The following is a 26,637-nucleotide window of genomic DNA, read 5'->3' as shown; positions in this document are numbered from 1 at the left end:
GTAATCTGTCCAGGAGAGAGAAAGTTCACATGGGTACAATCTTACACCAGCGGTGCCCAGATGTTTTCCTGTGATCACGTGAACTCAGTCCTGTCCTGTCCCACCCACCCACACACACACACACACACACACACACACACACACACACACACACACACACACACACATACAAACCTTCAGTCCACTGATCAGAACTAAACAGCATTCCTATTCATTATTATATAAGTAAGACACTAGTCTCTCACACACACACACACACACACACACACACACACACACACCTGTATCCGACAGCATTACACCGAGCAGTGCTGACCCTGTACACACACCACGCCGCTTTCCTTCTTTCTACAGGTCAGATCAGTGTGTACAGCTGTACAGATGTGCAGGGGTTTGACTTTTATTTCCCAGATCCAGATGTTGCAGTCAAAACCGGGAAGAAAGGAACAGACCGACCTCAAACCGTTCAACGTTACTACAACTTCCGGTATATCAAGACAATAATACGCGTCAAAATAAAAGTCCTGAAAAGTGGTGGAAATGCAGTGGGTGTGATTTTTTTTTTCGTTATATAGAAATTATTATTATTATTATTATTATTATTATTATTATTATTATTATTATTATTATTTTTGTTGTTGTTGTTGTTGTTGTTATTATTAGTGTTTTTGTTGTTAATAATATAAATAATAATAATAATAATTTATTTAATTTTTATTTTTTTTAATAATGTTTCTAGTTATTATATCAAACATACTTGTCTACTACAATTGAAATAATAAAATAAAATTGTTAAAACGATTTTTTCAGGATATAAAACTTCTTATGCTTGGCACAATTATTGTAATGAATAAATAAATTGGAAACAGTTAATTTCACATATTTGTAAATAAAAATTCTCCTCTTTCAATCAAACTGAAAAATAAAAGCAGTCAGAAGTGTCAAATACTATTGGTTCTTTTGAAACTGTGAGCCATATTTCACCCCAGTCACACACACACACACACACACACACACACACACACACACACACACACACACACACACACTTGACCTCATCTGTAAAGTGTGAGAATGCAGGTGTTGTTATGTCTACATATTATGTTGTAATGTTACAAACCTTTTCTGTTCCCATGGGGAAACTACACACACACACACACACACACACACACACACACACACACACACACACACACAGAGTGGACACAGAGGCAAAACATCTAAAGATTATCTTCATAGAAGATGTAGGAATGTCATTTCTACAGTTTGATTATATTCGTGTGTATTGTGAACTAGACATGCGTATACACGTTATACATCTTTTTACTAGAGAAATGAAGTAACGGCATAAATGACATGATGTAAAAACAAAGTGCTGGATGGAGGTTTGCCAGCTCCTAATGCTCCGTAGTATGAAACTGAGGGTATCTCCTTGTCTCCGTCTTCGGCAGTGTTGTGACCATTTGCTCATTATTTAGCCAATCTGAGATCTGAGAGAATGCCAAATCTGTGTGAACCTTTCACTATTTCTATGATAATGAAGTGATCTGAGAGAGAGAGAGAGAGAGAGAGAGAGAGAGAGAGAGAGAGAGAGAGAGAGAGAGAGAGAGAGAGAGAGTTCTGTTTTCTTGCATGTTTTGTTTTAAACTTATAACCCCAGTGTTTTGTTCTCCTTCAGAGGAACTGCACTCCCAAAATGTGTATAAAACCACAAGTTCTTACAGTTGGACTTGATGAGTATGCTCTGACGTGTGGGTTCGTCTGCTCTGCTGGGCTTCGCTGGAAATTTGTTTTTAGAAAAAAGTCCTAGCAACATTACTCTCTGCAGCTATATTTGATATCCTCTCTGTCAGAGCTTTACACAACGAGCAGCAGAAGTAAACTGCTGACAGGCCTGAAGGCTCTGGAACTCATTTTTCATCATGACAGTGAAGGATGTGTCTGAAGTGATGTTTGTGGGCTGAGATTGTGAAATGGTTTGGAGCAGATATTAAAGCATTGTAAAAGTATTACAGTTTTTCTCAGTCACTTTGGAGCGTTTTTTTAGATCAGAAATAAAATTCTCAAAACGAATTGTTCAACCTCAACATCGTTTAGTCGTTCATGCTCATCATAAGAACATTTCTTGTTGCTTTGATTAAATTGCGTATGCTTTTGTACATCATTTACTTGATTGTGTACAAGTGTCTGCTGTTTTCTACATTATCATTAGTTTATGTTTATGATGATCAAAATACGTTATACTGGTTTCACCTGAATAGTTTGAACCCCCAAAACATCTCAGCATCAGTTCATTCATCAGTCATTGGATGTAAAATGGTAAACCAATTTGCATAATCAGGATTTTAAGAAAAGTTCAGCTTTCTGCAAGAAATCCACTGTTTTGTGCTGTTTGTACAAATTGTTTTGAGAAATGCAAATATTATATATATGGTTTGCAAAGTTACAGTTTTTCTCAGTTGCTTTGGAGCGTTTCTCAAATCATCCTTAATATCTGCAAACCAGACAGTGCATTTCTCAAAACTATTAGTAAAAGCCTGTACTTTTCTCAAAATCTTTAGTTCATCTCTCAAAAGTAAGTATTTGTGTCAATGAACATCTCATTACCATCAGAATAACAAGTCACTTTGTCACACACACGTGCACACACACACACACACACACACACACACACACACACACACACACACACACACACACACACACACACAGATCAGGCATAACATTAACTTTATAACATTATGAGAGGTGAAGTGAGGAACACTGATGATCTCTTCATCATGGCACCTGTTTATTGGTGGGATTTATTAGGCAGCGAGTGAACATTTTGTTCTCAAAGTTGACGTGTTGGAAGCAGGAAAAATGGGTGAGAGGATTTGAGCGAGTTTGACGAGGGCCAAATTGTGATGTCTAGACGACTGGGTCAGAGCATCTCCAAAACTGCAGCTCCAAGGAAGGAGCAGTGGTGAACCGGCGACAGGGTCGTGGGTCATTGATACATGTGGGGAGTGAAGGCTGGTCAGTGTGGTCCGATCCAACAGACGAGCTTTTGTAGCTCAAACTGCTGAAGAAGTGCATGCTACTGTAACTAATACTTTTAAGGATCAGGACCAACACAATATCAGGCAGGTGGTCATAATCTGTCTGATCAGTATAAATTTGGTTGTCGTTCGGGGAACAATTATGAAAATTCTGATCATTTATGCAATATAAGTGTGTGTGTGTGTGTGTGTGTGTGTGTGTGTGTGTGTGTGTGTGTGTGTGAGAGAGAGAGCACGTGGGTGAGCTGACAGTGATTTGTTTAAACGCTTTGAAACGCCACCGCGGAGGTTTGTCCTCTCCCGCGCTCCGTAGAGTCGAGTGGTTGCTATGGAGATGGTTGCGCGTGCTGCCAGTAAGGTAGTCGGTTACCGGGCGCTGCTTGTCAACAGTGCACGAGACCTCAAACCGTGCAACGACCAGGAAGGAAGGAAGGATCGGGAAGGAAGAAACTACAAACCGGAGAGAGAGACTGATAGACTTTGAATGTGGCGCGGTGATGATCGCGAGGGTCTGGGGATGAGTTCCACCGGGGCGCGGATCAAAACTTCTCAGAAAGCCGCAGGAGCCGGAGCTCAGAGACCGAGTCCGATAGTGAAGGAGTGTGGAGAGAACAGACCGGGTTTCAGTGAGGTGAGGAGAACACACACACACACACACACACACACACACACACACACACACACACACTCTCACACTGCAGGGCTTGTCGATATGATCACATACCCGCTACATCATGATCTGATGTGTCACGATACACTTCACTGACATACCGACTATATAACTTTCATTCATTTAATTATTAATTATATTAATGAATTATATATAATTATACATTTTTATCATAAAACACATGAATTCAAATAAAAAAACAATCTTCACTAAACTTAATATTAGTCTGTGCAATCTATTCTATACATTTAATATTATGTAATATAATTATTATACATGTATTAATTTATTAATTGACTGCAAACAAATTTACTGTAAAATATCATTTTTTAATAATTTATTTGTTGATTTTATTTATTTAACGCTGTTATTATTATTATTATTATTATTATTATTATTATTATTATCATTTGTATTGTTACATGTGTGGATGTATAATTATCTATCTTATTTATCTATCTTTTTTTTTAAATGTGTTGACATTTATTTATTTGTTGTTTTTATTATTTTGGTTTAATTATTTCATATTTCATATTTGTATTTCTCTCTCTCTCTCTCTCTCTCTCTCTCTCTCTCTCTCTATATATATATATATATATATATATATATATATATATATATATATTTATGTATTTATTTAATTATTATAATTATTATTATTTAGTTATTTAGTTATTTATTAAAGGTATATTATACTATATTTATAAATTAGATATAGGTTTTTCTATATTACTATAATTATTATAAAATATGTTTTTTCATTAATTAGTAATTCCAGTCCACTTCCTCTAATAATATGTTGATAATAAGGAATAAAAACATTTAACTTTTATTTTTTATTTACATTTTTTTTATCTCGTGATGCAGTTTAGTAGAAAAAAATTGTAAAATTATTTTTATTTTTTTTCAGGCCAGTAGGCATTCTGACCTTCCCCGAGTCATAAACCTTCTTCAGGATCCCATTTCAGTAAGTAAAATAACCAATCACACATCTGAGCATATCTTGTGTGGTCTCTTAAAGCATCTTGATGTTAAATCTGACAATGTTGGAGACACCACATGTTTTTAAAATTGCTCCAAATCCACACGCACAGTTTAGCTTACTTTCTTGTAGGGTGCCAAAAATTTTGCACCAATTTGCACTGATTCTTTTTTCAGCGCTCCCTGAAAGAACGGCACATCTCGGCCTTGAAGCGGGTGGTGAAGAGATGCCAGAATGGTTATGTATCCTTTCTAAATTGCGAAACCATATTTATTTCGTTTTTCTTTTTAATAAGAAGGAAAATCCCAAGCGACTCAGGAATCTTTTCTCAGCGTTCATGCGCTCTGACGTTATCTGTCGTCTGTCAAACACTTTGTAGCTCCCTGGAGGGAACTCGAACCACCTCATCACTGATCCCCTGAGTCTAATTAGATTGTGTTTCTCAGCTCTTTCTCACATCTCAGGATAAATTCACGCTAAGAGAATCAGATATACAGTGGTGTGAAAAAGTGTTTTGTTTCCTGATTTCTTATTTTTTTTTGCATGTTTGTCTCACTTTAATGTTTCAGATCATCAAACTCATTTAAATATTGGTAAAAGATAACAAGAGTGAACACAACATGCAGTTTTTAAGTGAAGGTTTTTATTATTGAGGGAAAACAAAATCCAAAACTACATGGTCCCGTGTGAAAAAGTGTTTGCCCCCCCTGTTAAAACTGTGGTTTATCACACCTGAGTTTAATTTCTCTCGCCACACCCCCATGATTACTGCCACACCTGTTCACAATCAAGAAATCTCTTAAATAGGACCTGCCTGACAAAGTGAAGTCGACCAAAAGATCCTCAAAAGCTAGACATCATGCTGAGATCCAAAGAAATTCAGAAACAAATGAAAAAGAAAGTAATTGAGATCTCTCAGTCTGGAAAAGGTTATAAAGCCATTTCTAAAGCTTGGGGACTCCAGTGAACCACAGTGAGAGAAATTATTCACACATGGCAAAAACATGGAACAGTGGAGAACCTTTCCAGGAGTGGCCGGCCGACCAAAATGACCACAAGAGCACAGCGACGACTCGTCCAAGAGATCACAAAAGACCCCACAACAACATTCAAACTACTACAGGCCTCACTGGCCACAGTTAAGGTCAGTGTTCATGACTCCACCATGAGAAGAGACCTGGCAAAAACGGTCTGCATGGCAGAGTTCCAAGACGAAAACCTCTGCTGAGCAAAAAGAACATAAAGACTCGTCTCAGTTTTGCCAGAAAACATTTTGACGATCCCTAAGACTTTTGTGAAAATTATCTGTTGACTGATGATACAAATGTTGAACTTTTTGGAAGGTGTGTGTCTCATTACGTCTGGTGTAAAAGTAACACTGCATTTCAAAAAAAGAACATCATACCAACAGTAAAATATGGTGGTGGTGGTAGTGTGATGGTCTGGGGCTGTTTTGCTGCTTCAGGACCTGGAAGACTTGCTGTGATAAATGAACCATGAATTCAGCTGTTTACCAAAAAATCCTGAAGGAGAATCTGTTTGTGACCTCAAGCTGAAGCTAACTTGGGTTCTGCAGCAGGACAATGATCCAAAACACACCAGCAAGTCCACCTCTGAATGAAGACTTTGAAGTGGCCTAGTCAAAGTCCTGTTCTGAATCCTATTGAGATGCTGTGGCATGACCTTAAAAAGGCGCTTCATGCTCGAAATCTCCTCCAATGTGGCTGAATTACAACAATTCTGCATAGATGAGTGGAGCAAAATTCCTCCACAGCGCAGTAACAGACTCACTGCAAGTTATCACAAACGCTTGATTGCAGTTGTTGTTGCTAAGGGTGGCCCAACCAGTTTCCAAACACTTTTTCACACCACTGTATATGTGCAAATATCTGCTCTAGTGTAATCTATCATCCATGCATACTCGATATTTTCTTTAACCAGCACCACTGAAGCTCCTCAGAGACCTCTCGGACGTCTTTCAGATTATAAAAATCTGTGCTGAAAAATCAGAAGAGCATCCTGAGTATGTTTCCGTGCTGCGAGACCTGGTCCACTTATGCAGGTCAGGAGCATTAATGAGTCAGTGCTTATCGTGGATACTAATCACTCAGGGAGAACAGGGATAATAATGCATCTTTCTTTTGAAGGATTCCCTTCTTAAAGGAAAAAGCGTCGGATGAGATGAAGTATGCCGACGTCGTGATGGACTCCCTCTCTCAGATGGGTATGTGGGCATGTGCAGGACTGCTGATAGATAATATATTATATTACCTATATAATATATAATGTTGTATAACGTGGTGCAATGCAACCAATCAACAGTTACAGTGCATCCAGCTACACACCCCCCATTGTTTTCAAATCAAATCCATTTTTTATTTGTCACATACACATTCATACATGTAGTGAAATGCTCTTTACCACTGTCCGATACTGAAGAATGTACATCTAAATAGAAATAGAATATAATAAATAAAATTAAATATATAAAGTACAAACAGTATAAACTTTAAAGTATAAAATGTAAGTATAATATCGGTATCAGTGCTCAGTGTAAAAAAATAGTCTCAGACAACATCAATAGTTTTCTGGTGTTCTGGTGAAATCTGCAATTTTATCTGTAACATACACATTCATACAGAGCATGAAAAATAGAGAAAAATATATAAATAAAGTATAAAAAATATATTCATTGACACTGGATTGTTGGTCTGCAGAAGAAAAGCAGAACAATGTAATAATCATAAGGTTTTCTAACAGAATTTCAATTTGAGTCTGAACCGATTTTGACGATGACGGTGTTGTTGCTGGTGATAATGGTTGTGGTTGTATTTTGGACAGGTTTTCTAATGCGGATCCCAAGTGATGCGGTTCAAGAGCAAATCTGCGCTTCCATCATATCGCTTTACATCCCCGACAAAGTGCAGCATTATGGAGCTGGTGAGTCTCTGCAACACACAATCATGATTTTGCCTTCACAATTACATTTATAGAACACTGGGTCACTGTACTTCTGTCTATATCTGTCATACATATCCATCCATTCTTTCTGTTTAATTCATGCATGTGTATTTACACACACACACACACACACACACACACACACACACACACACACACACACAAAAAAAACATTTTGAATTTGAATTCAGCACACGCCCATGTCTAGACAACTTATAACATACTTTGAAGTCTACATCAATGAAGACATTCTTCTGCTGGTTTATAAGAACCCAGATGCTGTAGGGAGAGAAACTAGTTATAAAGCAAGTTAAATTTTTAACCAAGAATGGCTCATTTACAAAGCTGTGGAAGAGGAAGGGTTTTAGACTTGAAATATGCTTCCTTGAGCCTTGAGAATGGGTGGAACTAGTGGTTAAAGTTTAGTGAGAGAGGAGTGTAGATACACATAAACACTATATTGCCAAAGTATTGGGTCACCTGGTCATAAATACAGTATGTGATTTTGCGCTTCGCATTCCACATTTAGTCCCAATTTACTCTTATAATTCCCTCCACTCTTCTGGGAAGATGTTCCACCAGATTTTGCAGTGTGCTTATGGATATTTGTGATCATCATCAGACACAAGGGTGTTATGAAAGGCAGGTACTGATGTAGGTGTGGAGACCTGGGGTGCAGTCAGCGTTCCAATCCATCCCAAAGGTGTTCAGTAGAGATAAGATTAGAGCTCTATAGCAGCAAGATCTTCCTCTCCAAAGCATGTAAAGCAGATCTTCAAGGAGCTCACTTTGTGCACTTTGCCATGCTGGAACAGGTTTTGGGTTTCCAAGTTCAAGTGAATGCAACATTTTAGAGTGCATCTAAAAGACATCCTGTACAATTGAATGCCTCCAGCTTTGTGGTAACAGTTTGGAAAAGAACCACATATAGCAGGAAAGATCAGGTGACCCAATACTTTTTGCTAATATAGTGTGTATATTAGGGCTGTCAATCAATTGGAATATTTAATCGTGATTAATCGAATGATTGTCACTAGTTAACTCGTGATTATTTGCAACTTAATCTTTCATTAGTTTTTCGGTTCTAAATATACCTAAAATTAATACTTTTTAAGTTGTTTATGCTGTAATCAACATGGGCATGCACAAACAAATATTGATGCTTTTATGCAAATGCATGTTTATTATTAGTAAAACCCAACATAGAGCATGAAGACAAAATATTCTTGTAAATGTTTTAAAGTAAGAATAATGTTTTAAATGACGTAAATAATCAGGACACCAAACAAAACTTTTGATATGTTTCCACACGGACCGTTAACGAGGTGATACCGGAGCAACTGTAAATCTTGTAACTTTCATAAGGATAATAAAATCAGAGAATATTTGTATTGATGTGAATCTGTTTATTTAAATGTACACATTTCAAGCTTTTTAAATATGTGCTGTGTCAAATGTTTTAATTTTGCCTCTTTTACATTTTTTTATTTATATTTACTAATAAAAATAATCGCGCGTTAATAATATTTGTGCCGTTAAAATGAATTTGCGTTAACGCTTTTTTAACACGCTCTGATATATATATATATATATATATATATATATATATATATATATATATATATATATATATATATATATATATAAATAATATTGTTGCCAGCTATTTAGGCAATAATGGCTGTATGTTGAGTTATTTTTAGAGGACAGTAAATCTGTACTTCTTTCCAAGCTGCACATTGACTACTCTAAAATATATCCAAGTTTAATCTCTATATTATTGTCCCTTGAGAAGATACCCAAATGGTTGCTGAAATGTGAGGGGTGTACTGACTTTTGTGAGATACTCTACACACACATACATATATGTTATTAATGCATATAAAAGCGTTCCTGTTTTAGCCACACCCACTTTGGATGTCAATACAATACATTAAACACATTAATGTGGACTTTCTCTATATGTGCGAGTCAGGTGTGTGTTCCACGAGCCTGGTGTACAGGCGTGAGCTGGTCGAACGCAGCGGTCTGGCTGAGACTCTGCTCATGTCTTTGGCTCTTCTGGAGAAGCAGCTGCCAGTCAGACTGCAGGTCCTACAGGCTCTACAGATCCTCTCCAAGTCTTCTGGTGAGTTCCGTATTTAACCTCATCTGCTCTGCAAAGTTTAGAGTATTTGTGTGGAATTTTGAGGTGTTTTTGTTTTCTTTGCTTCTTTGTAGCAGTGAACTGCAATCTGATCCTAAAAGTAGAAGGAGCTCAGAAGATCTGCTTTCACATGAACGAGCCGGATCCATCCGGACAATTGCTCTTTCGCTCCACAGAGATCCTGTGGAACCTTTTGGACAACGGCTCCAAAGAGGAAGTTACCAAGCAGCTCAGCAACATGGACTGTGTCATGTGAGTTTCGTTTCCTAAGGTTTCCTCGAATGCGTGTGTTCGACAAATATGCCAAAGAGGAACATGCTTCAGTTCAGTGAAGTGTTTTCAAAAAAAGGTTCACCATGTGACTAGCCAGTATTTTTCACATATTAGATGAGGCAGAATAGGGAATAAGTTTCTGCGTTTGAAATTAATTTCACATACTTTCATATGCAATTTCACATAATTTCACATATAAAATGTTCAATATTTCCAATATTAATAAGTGGATAAATCTGGAATTAATAATAATCTTTATTTTTAAAGCACCTTCAAAAGTAGCATCTCAAAGCACTTTCCAAGCATAAAAGAAAAAAAAATTGTTATAAAGATAAGAGAAAAAGTATGTTATTTTTATAAGTAGAAATATAAAAAATAAATAAACATCAATAATAATAATAAACAAGTGAATAAATATCACAGAATCTGCCTGATGTCAGTGGGGAGAGAATTCCACAGAGATGGAATCTCGGAGATCTCGCCTTGGACTGTAGACTGTTAAAAGTTGCGTCAAATAACGAGGTGCCGTACCATGTAGGGCCTTATAGGTCAGCATTAGTATTTAAAATCAATCCGGAACCTGACTCCAGAACTGGAGAAATTTGCTCACCAGACCTGGTCTTAGTCAGAATCCTAGCTAAATTTCGGACAACTTGTAATGTAGATTTCGAATCGGCAACAATTCCCTTTTGATCTTAACTGAGTGTGTGTTTGAAACACCAGGGTCCTGAAAGAGACTTTCGTGCAACATTTCCTGAACGGCACCAAACAATACGACCGGCAGCTTCGCAACGATCTTCTAGTAATTACGACCCTGGTTGCAGAAAACCCCAGTGCTCCACTAATTGTAAGTATGATGTGTTTTGGATTTCCTCTTGATTACAAAACCATTTGCTCTGACTCTTTGTCGTTTTTTGATAGGAGAGCGGGTTCGCGCGGCAGCTTGTCCATTACGCTACCATTCCCGAGTGTAAGTTTTCAAAGTTTTTGAATTTGTTATAAATATCCAGACGTTTGAGTTTGAGTTTCTCTCGCGCAGTGAGGAGCAATAACCCGCTGACCCACAACGTCAAGCTGACCTTCTGTAACGAGGACTTTGAGATGAAAAAGCTGCTCCTCAACTTGGTTGTTGTTCTGTCCAGAGATCTGGCAGCTATACAGGTGAGGATTCTACACCACAGAGTCGTATAATCAAAAAGCAAATCAGACGCTGTACTGAAACATGGCACTCGTGTACGTGTGTAATCAGCTGTTTAAGGAGAGCTGTATGATTCTGGCTTTGATGCTGCTTGTGCGGCCCGGGTTCACCGAGAGCAGGCGCAGAGAAAGCCCGGCCCAGTTGGACGTCTGCCCAGCAGGAGGAGCTGCAGCTACATGCTTTGGCTGCTTTGGCTACGTTGGGGCCACTCATGCAGGAAGAGTACATGGACTGTCAGGCGAACACCTGCCTGCTTGTGTTTCTGGACTGGTGCACTCAACAAGGTAACACACACACACACACAGAGAAATGGAAACAACCGCAGAAGGTAATATTGTCACGTCTCTCATAGTCCGACCTGATCTGGGTTTTAATTGTGTTCTCGACACACCCTGTCACTAGTCCTAATCCTTTAAAAAGTTAATCCTATTACATTACAGTTTTTCCTCAGTTGCTTCAGAGCGTTTCTCAGATCAGAAATTTAATTTCTCATCAAATTGCGAACGCTTCAGTACATTTATTAGATTGTTCGTTTACAGTTGTCAATGTGTGCATTGTGTTTCCTACATTATCAGTTGTTTATGTCATGCTGATCAAAATACATTATATTGGTTCTCACCTGAATCTTAACCAACCTAAGCAACTGGGAAAAACTGCACTAAGGTTATTTTAGGTTGATTATATACTTATTTGTTAAGAACTCAAAAAGCATTGATTAGAAAGTCTTTTATAATGTTATGTAGAACGAAAGTGCAAAAAAAATCTGATAAATGTGGTGGAAATGATATGAAATTATATTAAGTGATTAGAGCACTCGTTCATACTGAAGGGCTGAACCTCGATACAGGCGGGGGTCACGTTCTATGACCTCTCGCTAGTAAATAAAAAATGGCGTGGTTTTGACTCTCCTTTTGATGGTTCCTTTTTCAAGGGGATTTGTACTGTACCATAAACTCAACACAAATTGTGAATTACTTGTCATAAATGTTTTATTTACTACTTAAAATGAAGAATACAATAATAAAATAGTTTTCAAAACCCTTTCATGTAATTAGAACATAAACTCTATTCTGAAGTGTAAATGTCGAAAAGTCGTGTGAGTGTCAAGGTCGCGAGTATCGAGGTTCCGCTGTAACACATGGGATCAAGTGAAGTACGACAGCGTTTTAGCGATACGAGAATATAGTTGTAAAATTGTTGTGCGACAGTCTTTAACTCATCCAGGGTCGATTTCTTTCGATCATCATCCTCATAGCTCCTGAGAAACAACATATCCTATTCGAATTGTGCTCAAATGTAATCATAAATATCCTCGATCACTGGTTTGCCATTTCAGACTGTACAAAAAAGGAATTTCCTCAATGCCTGTCTGATTTGTTTCTACCGAATAAATGAAGTTTCATACAGAACCTCCACAGGGTCCATTTACTAATTATAACTTCACGCTGATACGCCAAAAGACAAAGAATTTCCTTATTGCTTGATCCGAACCTCAAATTTAACCAAATCCTCCACATCCATTTGCTGCAAAACAGCGAAATGTTTCTGGCGACTTTTCTGTGTTTTTTTTTCTTTAACTTGAATCTCATATTGCTATGACTTTATTCTCAAAATATTACGACTTTATTCCGGTGTTGCGACTCGTAATCTCGTCATCTTAGATCATTTCGTTTTTTTTTATGTAGCACTAAAATGGCATCGCAGTAAACGGTGCTGAAATCATTCAATATTTAGAAAGAAAATATTTGTAATTATTTGAATGAATTTGAATAATAAATAATGCAAATAAATTTGAATAATTTATTTTTCCAAAATAAAAGTTTGAATCGACAATCGATAATTGTATGGTGCCTGTCAAAATGCTGGAAACGCCTAGTTTTTATGATTTTTAAAGCATGTTTCTTTAGTTTATATGCAACAGGTTTATATAGTTTATACAAAAACTAGGTACTATAACGCCATTCATTTTCATCAAACTGCCACCTTAGGCAATAAAAGTAGGTTTCGACTGGAATACATGCAGCTATGACCGGGTCCACTATATTTTGGAGAAGATGCTAACTCATTATATACATAAAGGTTAAATGATGAAAGGAATTCTGAACCAACATGGCAACCTTTCTATACTTCAACACCATGTAATACACCATACAACAAGACAATGATCCAAAAGCTACGTCCAAGCTCTGTAAGCATTATTTAAAGAGCATCTGGAGCTCGAGTGTAGTCTATCATTCAATGACCTGCCCAGTCTCTGCAACTAAATCCTATTCAACTGCTCTGGGATGAACTTAATCACAAGGTCAGAAAGAACTAGTGAAGAACACCTTTGGCAAGTTTGACAAGATGCATGACAAAGTGTTCCAGCAAAAACGTAAAGTGTGTGTTTGTGCTAACGAGGATTTTTCAATGAAAATCAAATAGAACATCTGAAGATTTATATGTTTGTTTGGTCCGAATAAATCACACCATTATATTACCGAAGTTTGTTGCATTTAAATAAAAGGATGTTGTATCTCATGCGTGTGGGATTCCAAAAATGTTGACATGTTAAAATAATTTTTTTTTTTTATAAAAACAGGAACAAATAATTCTTGCAAAAACAATTTTAATGGACTTGCTTTTTATTAAAACACTGACATTCTGTACCTTCAGTCAACTCAGTGTAACTCTTTGATCATCTTCCTCAGCAACAGGAACCGACTGCTTCTTTGGCAAAGGTCAGGGTTTCCATGGCAGAGGAGGTCAAAATGGGAGGAAGTCTCAGATGCGCTACTGCATGCGTCTGCTGCGCTGCATGGTCTTACTTAACAACAACCTCATCAACCAGGACGTCTGTGACCAGGGAGCCATCAACCAGCTCACCGGTGAGGATACGGGTTTATCTTCCAAGTAAAGACATGCACGGGACGGATTTTTCAGTCCTGCTCCCACGCAAGGTCCAGTCTCACAAAAATGTTATTTTCTCCCTCTTTTGTCTGCAATATTGAAGTTGTGTCCCGCACACAAACGCCTGCAGGTAAAATGTAAAAGTAGTATCAGCACACTAGAATATCAACAGAGGTTTATGTGATGTTTCAGCGTTGTGTGCTGCGTAAAATGTATATTATTATTACCGTATTTTTCGGACTGTAAGCCGCTACTTTTTTTTTCCACGTTTTGAACCCCGCGGCTTAAACAACGAAACGGCTTATTTCTAAATTTTTCCTGGGTTTTTCCCGGTTTTACAAACTTCAAGCCAAAAAACTGAGACCCATAACATTAGACCAATGAAATTTCCGAACGGAAACGAAAAAAACGCACCTCACCTGTGTTCTGAGCTGCACTGCATCGGGAGAAAAAACGTTTTTTTTTAAACGCACGACGATGACAAAAGATAAACTCCCGAGAGAAATAGTTGTGAAAGGAAGGAGGAAGACACTGAACAATGACTTTCTTGGTAGGCTACTGTTTAGATACAAGTCGTTGTAGCGCGTTGAGTCTGGGTGAAGGGAGAGCTCACTAACTCCAGTTGCAACAGAAATCATATAAGCACAGACAGGTTTCCAAAACTCGTGCGTTTTTATTTTTCTTGGCAACAGCGTTACGGGTTAGTCAAAGAAACTTAGAAATGAGCTTCAGAAAATAATAAGGACATATTCCTCGGTCTTGCACACATGCAGTAATACGGAAAAAATGCGGCGGCAGGCTGTTCCCAAAATACTGCTCTGCTCTTAAAGGAGCCACAACATATTTCACCCGTTACACCGTGTAACAGACACTGTCTTTCGTTAAAGCCTGTGTAAAGTTCATTAGTTTCAGTGTAGACTTATAGACAGGTGCAGCTTATTTATGTTCAAAATAAAAATCTTTGTCAAATTCAGTAGGCGCAGCTTATATATGGGTGCGCTTTATAGTCTGGAAATTACGGTATTATTATTATTTTTTATTCAGTTTCATAGGTTGACAATCCTGACATACAGGTAAAATATTATTTAAATAATTTTTGAATCAAGATTCTAGAATTTCTATGCCCCCGTAGTGACATCTGGTGGCCCCCAGGGGGTGCGGCCCCTAGTTTCAGAATCACTGCTCTAGTAGTCTAGTAGCTAACCATGTGAGAGTTCGCTTCCGACCATGTGCCTGTAAATCATTTTATTTTATTTTAGTTGCCATTGTTCTTTTTGTAGATACATAACAGTTTATTTGTTTTTAGTCATTTATTATTACTATTATAATTTTATAATTTTAAGACTATTTTACGGGAGTCCTGCAAATGATTTTATTCTCCCGCAACCCACACACACATATGAGTATTTTACCCCCCCGCACCAGCATTTACTTATCAAATCTTCCACAATTTGTGTACATCACAAGATTTCATCACACACCAGGAGGCAGCAAATAGCGACCAGGATTCTATAAAGCAGGAATTCTTTTTTTTTTTACAAGCTAGCATACGAACTTTGAGTCAAATGAAATATTAGAATACATTAAGAAGAAATCAGTAGAGATTGCAGTGAAACACGAACATGAATACATGCAGGAAAAACAAATCTGTTGGACGTGTAGATCCAAAACGGAGGAAATTATCATCGTAGTGGATTAGCGAAATGTATTAGCATGAAGTGTTAGATGATAGGTTTCAAATCAGGTCACGAGTCATTCTGAATGAGATTAGACATTTTTGTGCTTTGATAGTTTATACGCGATATCGATAAAAGTATTGGGACACCTGACTTTTCCAGCTATATACGAGGTGCTATCGAAAGGTTTTGAGACTCGCTCTGTTTACAATAAAGTAGTTTTATTTATCTACGTTTACACACCATCACCTTCAAAAATAGTCCCCTTGCAGAGCAATACAACTTTTTAAATATGTCCCGGAAGTCTGCTTTTATGAAGCATGTCCAGCACAATCAGCCGTATCTCCACAATGGAGACAAAACGGCAACTTTGAGCCTGATCTTCATCGTCAAAGAGAGGGAAGTCCGCAGGAGCCAAATCTGGCGAGTAGGGTTTGTGCGGAAGTGAGATCACGTTGTTTCACAATATCACCGGTTGCTAACGATCTACACAGGATGATGTCTTTTGGCACTTATGCAATTCGGTGCTCCCTGTGACTGTGTATGCAGCCTTGTGCTACCATCTGTTGGCATGTTACAAAACTACTCAAAACTTTTTGATACCACCTCCTATGTGGTCTTCAGCGTCAGGTCGTGCCTTTTACCCCTAGGCCTTTAATCAACCAATCCACCTCTTAAAACCTTCATTATGACACCACGGCTATAGCAAATATCAATATAATACAGAAATGCATATAACAGAGTGCTGCATAGAGCACAGACGGGAATCTCCTACAGTGAGAGCAAGAAACCCAATGAACACAATTCAACAAGTCTCCTTTCACTGTAGCCGCAGCTGCACCGCCCACAACCATCAACTCTTGCAGAAGCATTGATATTAACCTCATAAAATGGTTTTCTGTGCATTTTTCAGTGCATTGCGGTTTTTCCGGGGATTTGAATTGAGGCAAATTCTACAGGGAACGTTCTTTATGATATCCTTTTTGTAAATGTCCCTGCAAGTGTTTATGCGACCAAATCAGTTTCTTCTCCCGTCAGTCATTTTGTAATAAAAAACAACTATTAAATCCAGACTATATTTGATCTTGTGCCGTTTGAAAGAGTTGTGGTTTACGAGGTATGTGTCGAACGGGATGTTCAAAAAACACATTAATCTTACGGTCAGGTGTCAGAAAACTTTTGTCCGTATAGCCTCATTTGTAGTTGACTAGCTGGCAGAGATAGCAGAGTGTATATGCTGGGGGTGTATATATAGATCATGTTAATTAGTGTGGTTCTATGGTGCTCAGGGTTGCTAAGGCGATTCCAGGAGAGCAAGGAGGAAGAGGACAATGTGTCTGTGGAGATCCAGTCTGACATCCTGGTTACTCTGTCCAGCCTCTGCGAAGGAGACATGCACAGGAAGGTCAGACACTCGTCATTTAAACGCTCTCATGTTTGACTAAAAGCCAGGAAGGTAACCGTGAGGTGTGTGTGTGTGTGTGTGTGTGTGTGTGAGCAGGAGTTGTTTGGAGCAGAGGGTGTAGAGGTGACGATTGATTATCTGAAGATGAACCCAGCTCAGTTGTACAGTGGGTTGGGACACAACAGGCTCATTCTCTGCACGATGGAATGTGTGTGGTGAGCTATATATACACACACACACACACACACACACCTTTTTATTGCAGAAATCCTACTTAGCCACCATGTTGTCTTGCTGTTACTGAGATAATCATGATACATGGTAATATTTGTAGTATAATGTACAGTATGACGAATCTGTATTTGTATTTCATGATTCTCACGATCGGTGAAATCGTGCGTGCAGGTCCTGCATTGTCGGGTGTTACATCTCCGAGGATTTGTTTTTACAAAAGGAAGGAGCGTTTCTCCTACTTGACTTCATCCAGGTAAGTCAAACACACTCAAAAAATATGACCAGATTTTCAGACCACAGCAGAAGCGTTGACGCTGTCATCTTTTTGTTCATGTCAGTCAAGTAATGACGGATCGTTCATGAACGATTCGTTCGTTTGAAACGACTCTTTAATGTGACTCAGAAGTCCGAGTCGTCTCAAAGAGCGATTCGTTCTTTTACTACTGGACGCGCATGAGCAAAGCATCACAAAATCTCTCAGGGTTATGTAGAGGAAACAGAATTGAGTAGTTCACCAATCGAGTCTTCTAGTCTGAGTCATTCATTCTTTGATCACATGACTCCTATATGATCAAACAGAATCGAGTAGTTCATATCATGAGTCCATTGGTGCGAGTCGTTTGGGTTTTTTTGTCACATGAACCCCATATACGCTATGCAGTTATATATACAGTACAGTCAACTTCTGATAACTCACGGTTCAGGACTCGGGGTCCAAAATTCGCAGATTTTCTGAGATCGTTCGGAGATAGCTGGGAGTCACGTCTTAGAACGTGACCCCCATGAATTCCAGGGGACCACTGTACTTATATAAATGATTGGAACTATAGTCAGAGTTGGTGTGTTTTTGGATCTGCTTATTGAAAATGTAACATTGTATTTTATTTTATTTCCGATCAATAGAACAAAATGAATTAAATGACTCCTTCGTTTTCGTTCAGCAAATCACTAAAATAATCTGATCTTCCCATCACTGCAGTTGAGCCCCAGGAGCATGCTGAATGTCGCCGTGGCGACGCTGCTGGAACTGTGCGAAAACCCCAAAACGCTGCTACACGTCGAGGCCTGGAGAGGTGACAAAGAGCTCACGGCTCCGGCCCTGCTGCTGTGGCTCTGGAGAAAGGAAGAGATGGAGCTCGGGGTCAAGAGAAACCAGTATGGACAAATAGAAGGTATATACACATTGTGCTGTTAATGAATTCTAGTAATAAGACTTGCAATTTTCTTGTGCAAATATGTTTATTTACTAGAGAAAATATGTGTTATGTTTTTCACATTTGCTGAATCTCCCAAGTCTGAGGGCAAATGAGAAAAAAAAATCCTGGTAATTAGGATATATAAAGAGCTCTTACTTTATGATCAGATGGAGAGAATTCAAATATCACACACACACACACACACACACACACACACATATATATATATATATATATATATATATATATATATATATATATATATATATATATATATACACTCCCTCTTTATTTCTGGTTTTCTGAAGCAGAAACTCCAATCCACCCCAGTCCAATTCACTCAAAATCAGTCCGGTCCAATCCCATCTAATCCAATCCTGTCCAATCTAGTCCAGTCCAGTCAAATAAAGTCCAGTCCAATCCATTCTAATTCAGTCCAGTCCAGGCAAATCCAGTCTAATCCAATCCAGAGCTCAGTTTTTGCCAGAACTTCCTATAGACATGACATTAGCACAGAGAACTTGTTTTTTTGTGTCTATACTTTGAATAAACACATTCTGAAGCCTTATTTTCTCATTATACTGCACAATTCTCTCACTCTCCATTAATCGTTGTCACTTCTTGAATCTTTAGACATGAAAAAGCCTCTCGAGACGAAGTACCAGAAACAGGAGCCGCTGAAATCCATCCCGGTGAAGAGTCTAAGCGCCGCTGTCATGGACGTCACTGAAAACCTGCGTGCCAAAATCTACGCTATCTTCTGCAAACTAGGTTAGTGTGTTGAATCAAGAGGGAGAAGAAGAGAGAGAAAGACAGATAATAGATGCTAAATGCGAACGATGGTTCCACACGAACAGCCTCAAGATTCATAAGGTTACTGTAGAGTATGAAAAAGCATGAAGATGGATTCCAATTGTAATGTCTTTCTTCACTTATCCCAGCTTGCTCATAGGCTGGGGTCAGAGCGCAGGGTCAGCCATGATATCGTGCCACTGGAGCACAGAGGGTAAAGGGCTTTCTCAATGGCCCAGGCGTGAAAGCTTGGCAATGCCAGGGCTTGAGCCCCCGACCTGCCGATGAGTAACGAAGCACCTTAACCACTGAGCCTCCATTTTCCGTTTGCTACAATGGATTTGGACAGTTTTGCATTCAAGTGTCCATCGTTTGACCTCAATGTCCAGAGCTCGCTGACTCAAGAGGGAAAAAATGGGAGGCAGGCAAGATTTTTTCACAAATGAAACCCGGCTTTATTCTGCCACGATCTTCATGATTTTCAGGTTTTTTTTTAAGTGTTCCCCGGTCCAGTCTGTCGTCTCGCTCCCTTTTTATTCTCTCTTATTCTCTCTATAATGAAAAGACATTCGGTGTCCCCAGTGTAAGGATGGGTTCCTTTATGAATTTGGTTCCTCTCAAGGTTACTTCCTCATACCATCTCAGGCAGTTTGCCGCTCTCACGATCGGCTCGCTCGTTAAATGACAATTGGATTGGATGATCGATATTGTATATAATTATTTAATTTCATAATTAAATTTCTGCTTCGGGAAAACGTCCACGGTTAAAAGCGCTCTATAAATCAAATCAACTCAAATGGAATTTTGTGTTTGCAGGCTTTGAGAATCTACAAGGTCTCACTGCTGAGGACTCCATCACCTTGTGTATAGTGAGCAGTTACCTGGACCTCAAGGTTAGAAAAAGCTCACAATCACACTCGAAATACAAAAACACTCCAAATAAACTCTTATTTATACCTTTATTAGGAGGATCTTTGGAAAAATTTGAAATACACGACATACACTATATTGCCAAAAGTATTGGGACACCACCCTGCACTTAATTGTATTTTAGATGTGGCATAAAATTTGCATGGCAATGCCCCTGTGCACAAAGTGAGCTCCTTGAAGATCTGGTTTACATGCTTTGGAGAGGAAGATCTTGAGTGGCCTGAGCTCTGATCTCATCCCTACTGAACACCTTTGGGATGAATTTGAATGCTGACTGCACCCCAGGTCTCCTCACCTTCATCAGTACCTGCATTTAGTAACACCCTTGTGGCTGATGAACAGAAATATCCATAAGCACACTCCAAAATCTGGTGGAACATCTTTCTAGAAGAGTGGAGGGAATAATAAGAGCAAATTGGGACTAAATGTGGAATGCGATGCTTAAAAATCACGTACCGTATTTATGACCAGGTGACCCAATACTTTTGGCAATATAGTGTAGTTTTTTTATTATTTACAGAACAAAAAAAAACATTTGTTTGTTTTTTGCTTCACAGTTGAAAAACAATATGTGAATATGACGCCTTCATTTCTTTAATGCCTTGAAAGCAAAAAAGCTGAAAACATTTATTTTTGTTTTGAAACAATTTTTAACATCTAAACGATTTTTTTATTACATTTTCTCTATTTGTTTAATTACACAAAGTTCAGTGATTAAAATCTCAGTACCAAAAAAGATCAGTGTCTAAAAGTCTGAAATATTTCCAGTCAGACATCCGTCAAAGGGAATTTCATTGGCAGCCATTTTTTTAAAGAAGAGAGTTCCTAAAAAATAATCAAATTTTTATTTTAGTTTTTGGGGTCGGTCCTGCAGAAAGAGATATCAGAATCATCAGAATCAGAATCAGAATCAGGTTTATTGGCCAAGTGTGTTGACACACACAAGGAATTTGGTTCCAGCTGTTTGTTACTCTCGAAAGTACAGACATAAATAAAAACCTATACATGACAAAACAGACACAACAAGACAAAAACAGACTATACAAGACAATACAGACAATATGAGACAGTATAGACAGTGTGGGTAATAAATAGGGATACAGACCAGTAATGTACATAAAGTGTGGGAGTGCATGGTGGTGCAAATGACAGTATTGTGTGCCAGGTATGATGAGATAGTTTACTATAAAACTTTGTACAGTATATAGAAGCAGAGGCAAAAGTGTGTGCAACATATACAGATAATGTGATTAGTGACAGTTCTGTGCAGTACTCATAGATATGAGCAGGGAATATAATTATGGTCAGTTGTTAGTGAGGGTGATTGCTTGGGGAAAGAAACTGTTCCTGTGTCTGGCAGTTTTAGTGAACAAAGTTCTGTAGCGCCTGCCAGAAGGGAGGAGCTGAAAGATGTTGTGTCCAGGGTGTGAAGGGTCATTAATGATTTTTCCTGCCCGGTTTCTGGTTCTTGTATGGTACAAGTCCTGGAGAGTGGGCAGGGGGGCACCAATGATTCTTTCAGCTGTTTTAACAGTTTTCTGCAGTCTGTTTCTGTCCTGTTTTGTTGCTGCTCCAAACCAGATGGTGATTGATGAGCACAGGACAGATTCAATGACTGCAGTGTAGAACTGTATCAACAGCTCCTGTGGCAGACTGTACTTCCTTAATTGCCTTAGAAAGTACATCCTCTGCTGGGCCTTTTTCAGAATCGAGTTTATGTTTGATTCCCATTTCAGGTCTTGGGAAATGGTAGTGCCCAGAAACTTGAAGTTCTCCACAGGTGACACAGGATGTTGGATATTGTGAGGGGAGTAGTGTTGAAGGATGTTTCCTAAAGTCCACTATCATCTCCACAGTTTTGAGTGTGTTTAGCTCAAGGTTGTTCTGACTGCACCATAGCACCAGCTGCTTCACCTCCTGCTTATATGCAGACTCGTCACCATCTTGGATTAGTCCAATGAGCGTGGTGTCATCTGCAAATTTCAGGAGTTTGACAGTTGGGTCACTTGATATGCAGTCATTCGTATAAAGGGAGAATAGCAGTGGGGAAAGGACACACCCCTGAGGAGCACCAGTGCTGACTGTCCGAATACCGGAGGTAACACCTCCCAGTCTCACCTGTTGTTTTCTGCCTGTCAGGAAGCTGGTGATCCATTGACAGATTGCAGGGGGTATAGTAAGGTTTAGGAGTTTGGAGTGGAGGATTCCCGGAATTATTGTATTGAAAGCCGAACTAAAGTCAACAAACAAAATCCGGGCATATGTTCCTGGGCAGTCAAGGTGTTGCAGAATGTAGTTTAGCCCCATGTTGACTGCGTCATCCACCGATCTGTTTGCTCGGTATGCAAACTGTAGGGGATCCAGCAGCTGTTCTGTCACCTTCTTTAGATGGGCCAATACCAGCTTTTCAAAGGTCTTCATGACGACAGATGTCAGAGCGACAGGCCTGTAGTCATTCAGTCCAGTAATGGAGGGTTTCTTGGGGACTGGGATGATTGTGGAGAGTTTAAAGCAAGTATTTTCGACACGGCACAACCATTATAAGAAGCATCATGTTTTAGACTCCCATTTCCTGTCACGTTTTTGTTGCTTTTTGAAAAGTACCTAGCGATGTATAGTATGTGAACTTCTTGGAGCGAAGCCAGAATGTTGGATTTTTTGCTGATGCTTTTCAGTTACTTTAAATGACAAAAAAAAAGAATTACATTTTAAACCAGAAAAAGTTTTAAAACATAGTTAATTCTTTATAAAAAATAAAAAAAATCGCAGGTTCAGGCTCAGTCAGGGAGCGTGGCCTAATGTATAGATTTTCCAGGGATTTATCTCATTCATACATCTGAGCAGTAGAGGGTTAAGGGCCTTGCTCAAAGGGCCCAACAGTGGTGATTTAGTGGTGGTGAGATTTGAACTCACAACCTTCTGTTTAGGTGTTCATCATCTTCACCATTGAATTACATCATCCTCAATTAATGGGTGGAGTTGTACAGTTGACTCACCTCATAATGTTTTTTTTTTTTTAAATCCAGACCGTTTAAACCGAACTGCATCCTTTTGGTGTGAACTACATGTTCCAGTACGATTGATATTTTACTGTATTTAATGCCTATATTTTGATGTATTAATGTATTGTGTAAAGGCGGCCGAGACGTGGGATGAAGTTAAGGCTGAGCTGGAGCTAGAAGGTGTGAGACCTCTCTCTCCGGATGCAGATGCTCTCAAAACCATCTCCTGGTCGAGCGAAGAGAAAGTCAAACACGTGATCGAGCTGCAGCAGAGCATTATAAACCAGATAGAGCAGGAGGACCTCCAGAAGGAGAAGCGTACCTATGAAGCGGTAAGGATTGTTTTTTTTTTTTTTTTGTTTGTTTGTTTTTTCACATATCCATCCACAGATCCAGACTGCTCATTGTTATCGACTTTCATCATGCAGATCCGTTTCAGCCACAAGCAGCAGGAGCTTACAACCAAGGCCTGGGAGCATTACGTCGCTAAGACTTCCAACTTCAACATCTTGAAGGTGCGTCCAAGTCAGGTCATATGGTAAAACCATTATTCTATACAACAGCAGTCAATGTCGTCTATGATGGCAGCGCAAAACAATATACGCCTATAAGATCAGTGTGCATAAGTATTCACACCCCCTCTCCTTCAATTGACTATATATTATGACTATCATATATACAGTATCTTACATGTCAAAACTGGTTGTTGCTGTGATCCTCTTCCACTCCTCCATAATGACATCACAGAGCTGCTGGATGTTAGACACCTGCCACTTCTCCACCTTCCGCTTGTTTTCCGGTTTTCTTAAGTGAGGGCTTCATGTTCTGCTTCAGAATCTCACAGTACATGTTGGAATCCATGTTTCCCTCAATGAACCTCTGTTCCCCAGTACCAGCAGCACTCATGCATCCCCAGACCATGATGTTAACCCCCACCATGCTTGACTGTAGGCAAGACACAATTTTTTTGGTTCTCCTTACCAGGGTGTCGCCACACATACGCAACACCATCTGAGCCAAACAAGTTTATCTTCGTCTCATCAGACCACAGGACATGGTTCTAGTAATTTATGCTCTTGCACAGGTTTAGGAGGAGGAGGAGGTTTATGGATGTGGTGATCAAAGAAATGCAGGTGTTTGGTTTAAAAGAAGGCTTGGTGTAGAGGACAGGGTGGTATGGAGACAAACGATCTGCTGTGGAGAAGGCTAACGGGAGCAGCCGAAATATGAGGAAGACAAAGTTTGTTTCGAAAAACAACATCCCATACTTTACACAAAACCGTATTGAATCCATTATAAATGGAATGAAGGAAACAGGTTGTTGGGGGGTGTATAAAGAGGGCGATAGCCTGAGAACGTCTGGGGCAGGGGGTCACGGGGGTCAATACTTATGCAACACACTACAAAGTATTTAATTTGATGATGTCAGCTTTTGAGAGATACTATGACAATATGGCATTGGTTTATAGGTCTGTCCTTATATAAACCTTATTGTTTTTATTTCCCCTGATTGGTGGATAGAGGATTGTAATCTAATCTAATCTAATCTCAGGCATGAGTTTTTTTTATCTTGCTGGTATCTTTTTGGTGTCTTATAGAAATCAAAGCTGCTGCAGGAAAGATCTATTGAGTCATCACGTCTGAGAGAGAAACCAGAGGGCTTTGTTTTCCACTCCACTCAAATCTCCGGCCTGCAGACTACTGTAAGATCTGTGTGTGTGTGTGTGTGTGTGTGTGTGTGTGTGTGTGTGTGTGTGTGTGTGTGTGTGTGTGTGTGTGTGTGTGTGTGTGTGTGTGTGTGATCTGTAATAGAATCAGCAATAATAATTTTATTTTCCTCAGAAACCCACAAAGTTGTGTTTGTGTGTGTTCCTGTAACAGACTTTCTGTGGGCGTACTTTGGCGATCGACAGCACCCCTGCTGAGCTGACTGGGGGACCCCTGGCAAACACGGATCTGGCCCTAGAAAGGGTCCCTATTCAGGGCGGAGCACTGCGAAAAGTGTCCTCTTCTAAAACCGACATGGAGCTTCCCAACACCGTCACCGTCAAATGAATGGACGTCAAGCACAAGACAGAAGCCTGGCATTTATTTTTCCTCACACACGTGTTATATATCATTGTCAGACTGACCACTATTTTTATAGGGTATAAACTGATGCAGAGGGGAGACGGATTAAAGGAACAATCAGGGAAATGAAAGTGTATTGGGCAGTAATGTTTCTGAGCACACACACAAACACACACACACACCCCAAGGATTTCCTTATTCCTTTATACTCCAGTATACTTCCGTTATAATAGTACATGTCCGCTCACCTCAAACATCTCCTGGATTTGAGATGCAGCCTACAAATGAGACTGGACATGAGCCAGCATCTGGCTTGTGGGTTTTGTTTAGAGGACCAGTTGTGTCACATTGGGATTTGACCTTATAACATTTAAGCACTGAACTACTGCAGGAATTACATAATTTTTAAAAAATCCTTTTTTGGCTTATAAAACATCAGATTTCAATAAACTAAATATACTGATCTTCTATATGCACCTTCTATAACTAAGGATGCACCACTGAACTTTCAGAGAGACAGACAGCAGATAGATGGTGACATGGTGGTGGAATGAGGAAGTGCAGGAGAGCATAAGGAGAAAGAGGTTTGGGGGAACAGAATTAGGATCGAAAGAGTGAAAAGAAAAGTAGGCAGCAGTACAAGGAGATTGCTCAGCAGGTGAAGAGGGATGTGGCGAAAGCCAAGGAAAAGGCATATGAGGAGCTGTAGGAGAAGTTGGACACTAATGAAGTAGAAAAGGATTTGTACCGATTGGCCAGACAGAGAGACTGAGCTGGGAAGGATGTGCTGCAAGTTAGAGCAATAAAGGATGGAGAGGGAAATGTGTTGACTAGTGAGGAGAGTGTTTTGAACAGCTAATGAACGAGGAAAATGAAAGAGAGAGAGAAGGTTGGATGGTGTGGAGATGATGAAGCAGGAAGTGGATAGGATTAGTAAGGAGGAAGTAAGATGGAGCATGGAGATGTTTGGGTAAGATGGCAGTGCAGTTTTTAACCAGATTGTTCAACAAGATTCTGGAAGGTGAGAGGATGCCTGAGGAATGGAGAAGAAGTGTGCTGGTGCCGATCTTTAAGAATAAGGGAGATGTGCAGACCTGCAGTAACTACAGGGGAATTAAGTTGATCAGTCACACCATGAAGTTATGGGAAAGAGTAGTGGAATCCAGGCTGAG

General features: G+C 39.2%; 2 protein-coding genes across 3 annotated transcripts in view; one reads left to right on the top strand and one right to left on the bottom strand.

Annotated features, from left to right (window-relative positions):
• LOC124392408 (lysine-specific histone demethylase 1B) overlaps positions 1–483 on the bottom strand; it is a 15,334-nt gene extending 14,851 nt beyond the window's left edge. The window contains exons 1-2 of one of the 2 annotated variants that reach the window (XM_046859408.1): positions 282–483; positions 1–95 (exon numbers count right to left, since the gene is read on the bottom strand). The exon at positions 1–95 is cut by the window's left edge and continues 219 nt beyond it. Coding sequence is in view for 1 of the 2 variants with exons in the window: in XM_046859407.1 (XP_046715363.1) it covers positions 1–5; positions 282–297 (21 nt within the window). In the remaining variant the exon portion in view is untranslated. The remainder of the gene's footprint in view (positions 96–281) is intronic. The other variant, XM_046859407.1, reaches the window with a different exon arrangement.
• Positions 484–3,308: 2,825 nt separating this feature from the next.
• On the top strand, positions 3,309–25,596 carry LOC124392407 (cilia- and flagella-associated protein 69-like). Its single transcript, XM_046859406.1, is given in 24 exon segments — positions 3,309–3,672; positions 4,622–4,678; positions 4,870–4,935; positions 6,646–6,755; positions 6,841–6,917; positions 7,535–7,633; positions 9,630–9,782; positions 9,875–10,052; positions 10,797–10,920; positions 10,995–11,043; positions 11,113–11,234; positions 11,323–11,394; positions 11,396–11,555; positions 13,962–14,138; positions 17,126–17,241; positions 17,338–17,456; positions 17,647–17,728; positions 18,455–18,647; positions 19,305–19,442; positions 20,280–20,356; positions 23,530–23,727; positions 23,824–23,910; positions 24,994–25,098; positions 25,277–25,596. Coding segments are annotated over 24 exon segments (2,880 nt in total). The 5' UTR covers positions 3,309–3,525; the 3' UTR covers positions 25,451–25,596.
• The last annotated feature ends 1,041 nt before the right edge of the window (positions 25,597–26,637 follow it).

Source organism: Silurus meridionalis, chromosome 10 (assembly GCF_014805685.1).
Source record: "Silurus meridionalis isolate SWU-2019-XX chromosome 10, ASM1480568v1, whole genome shotgun sequence".
NCBI lineage: Eukaryota > Metazoa > Chordata > Actinopteri > Siluriformes > Siluridae > Silurus > Silurus meridionalis.
Note: the sequence above shows the minus strand (reverse complement) of the source record. Positions and strands in the feature narration are given on the sequence as shown.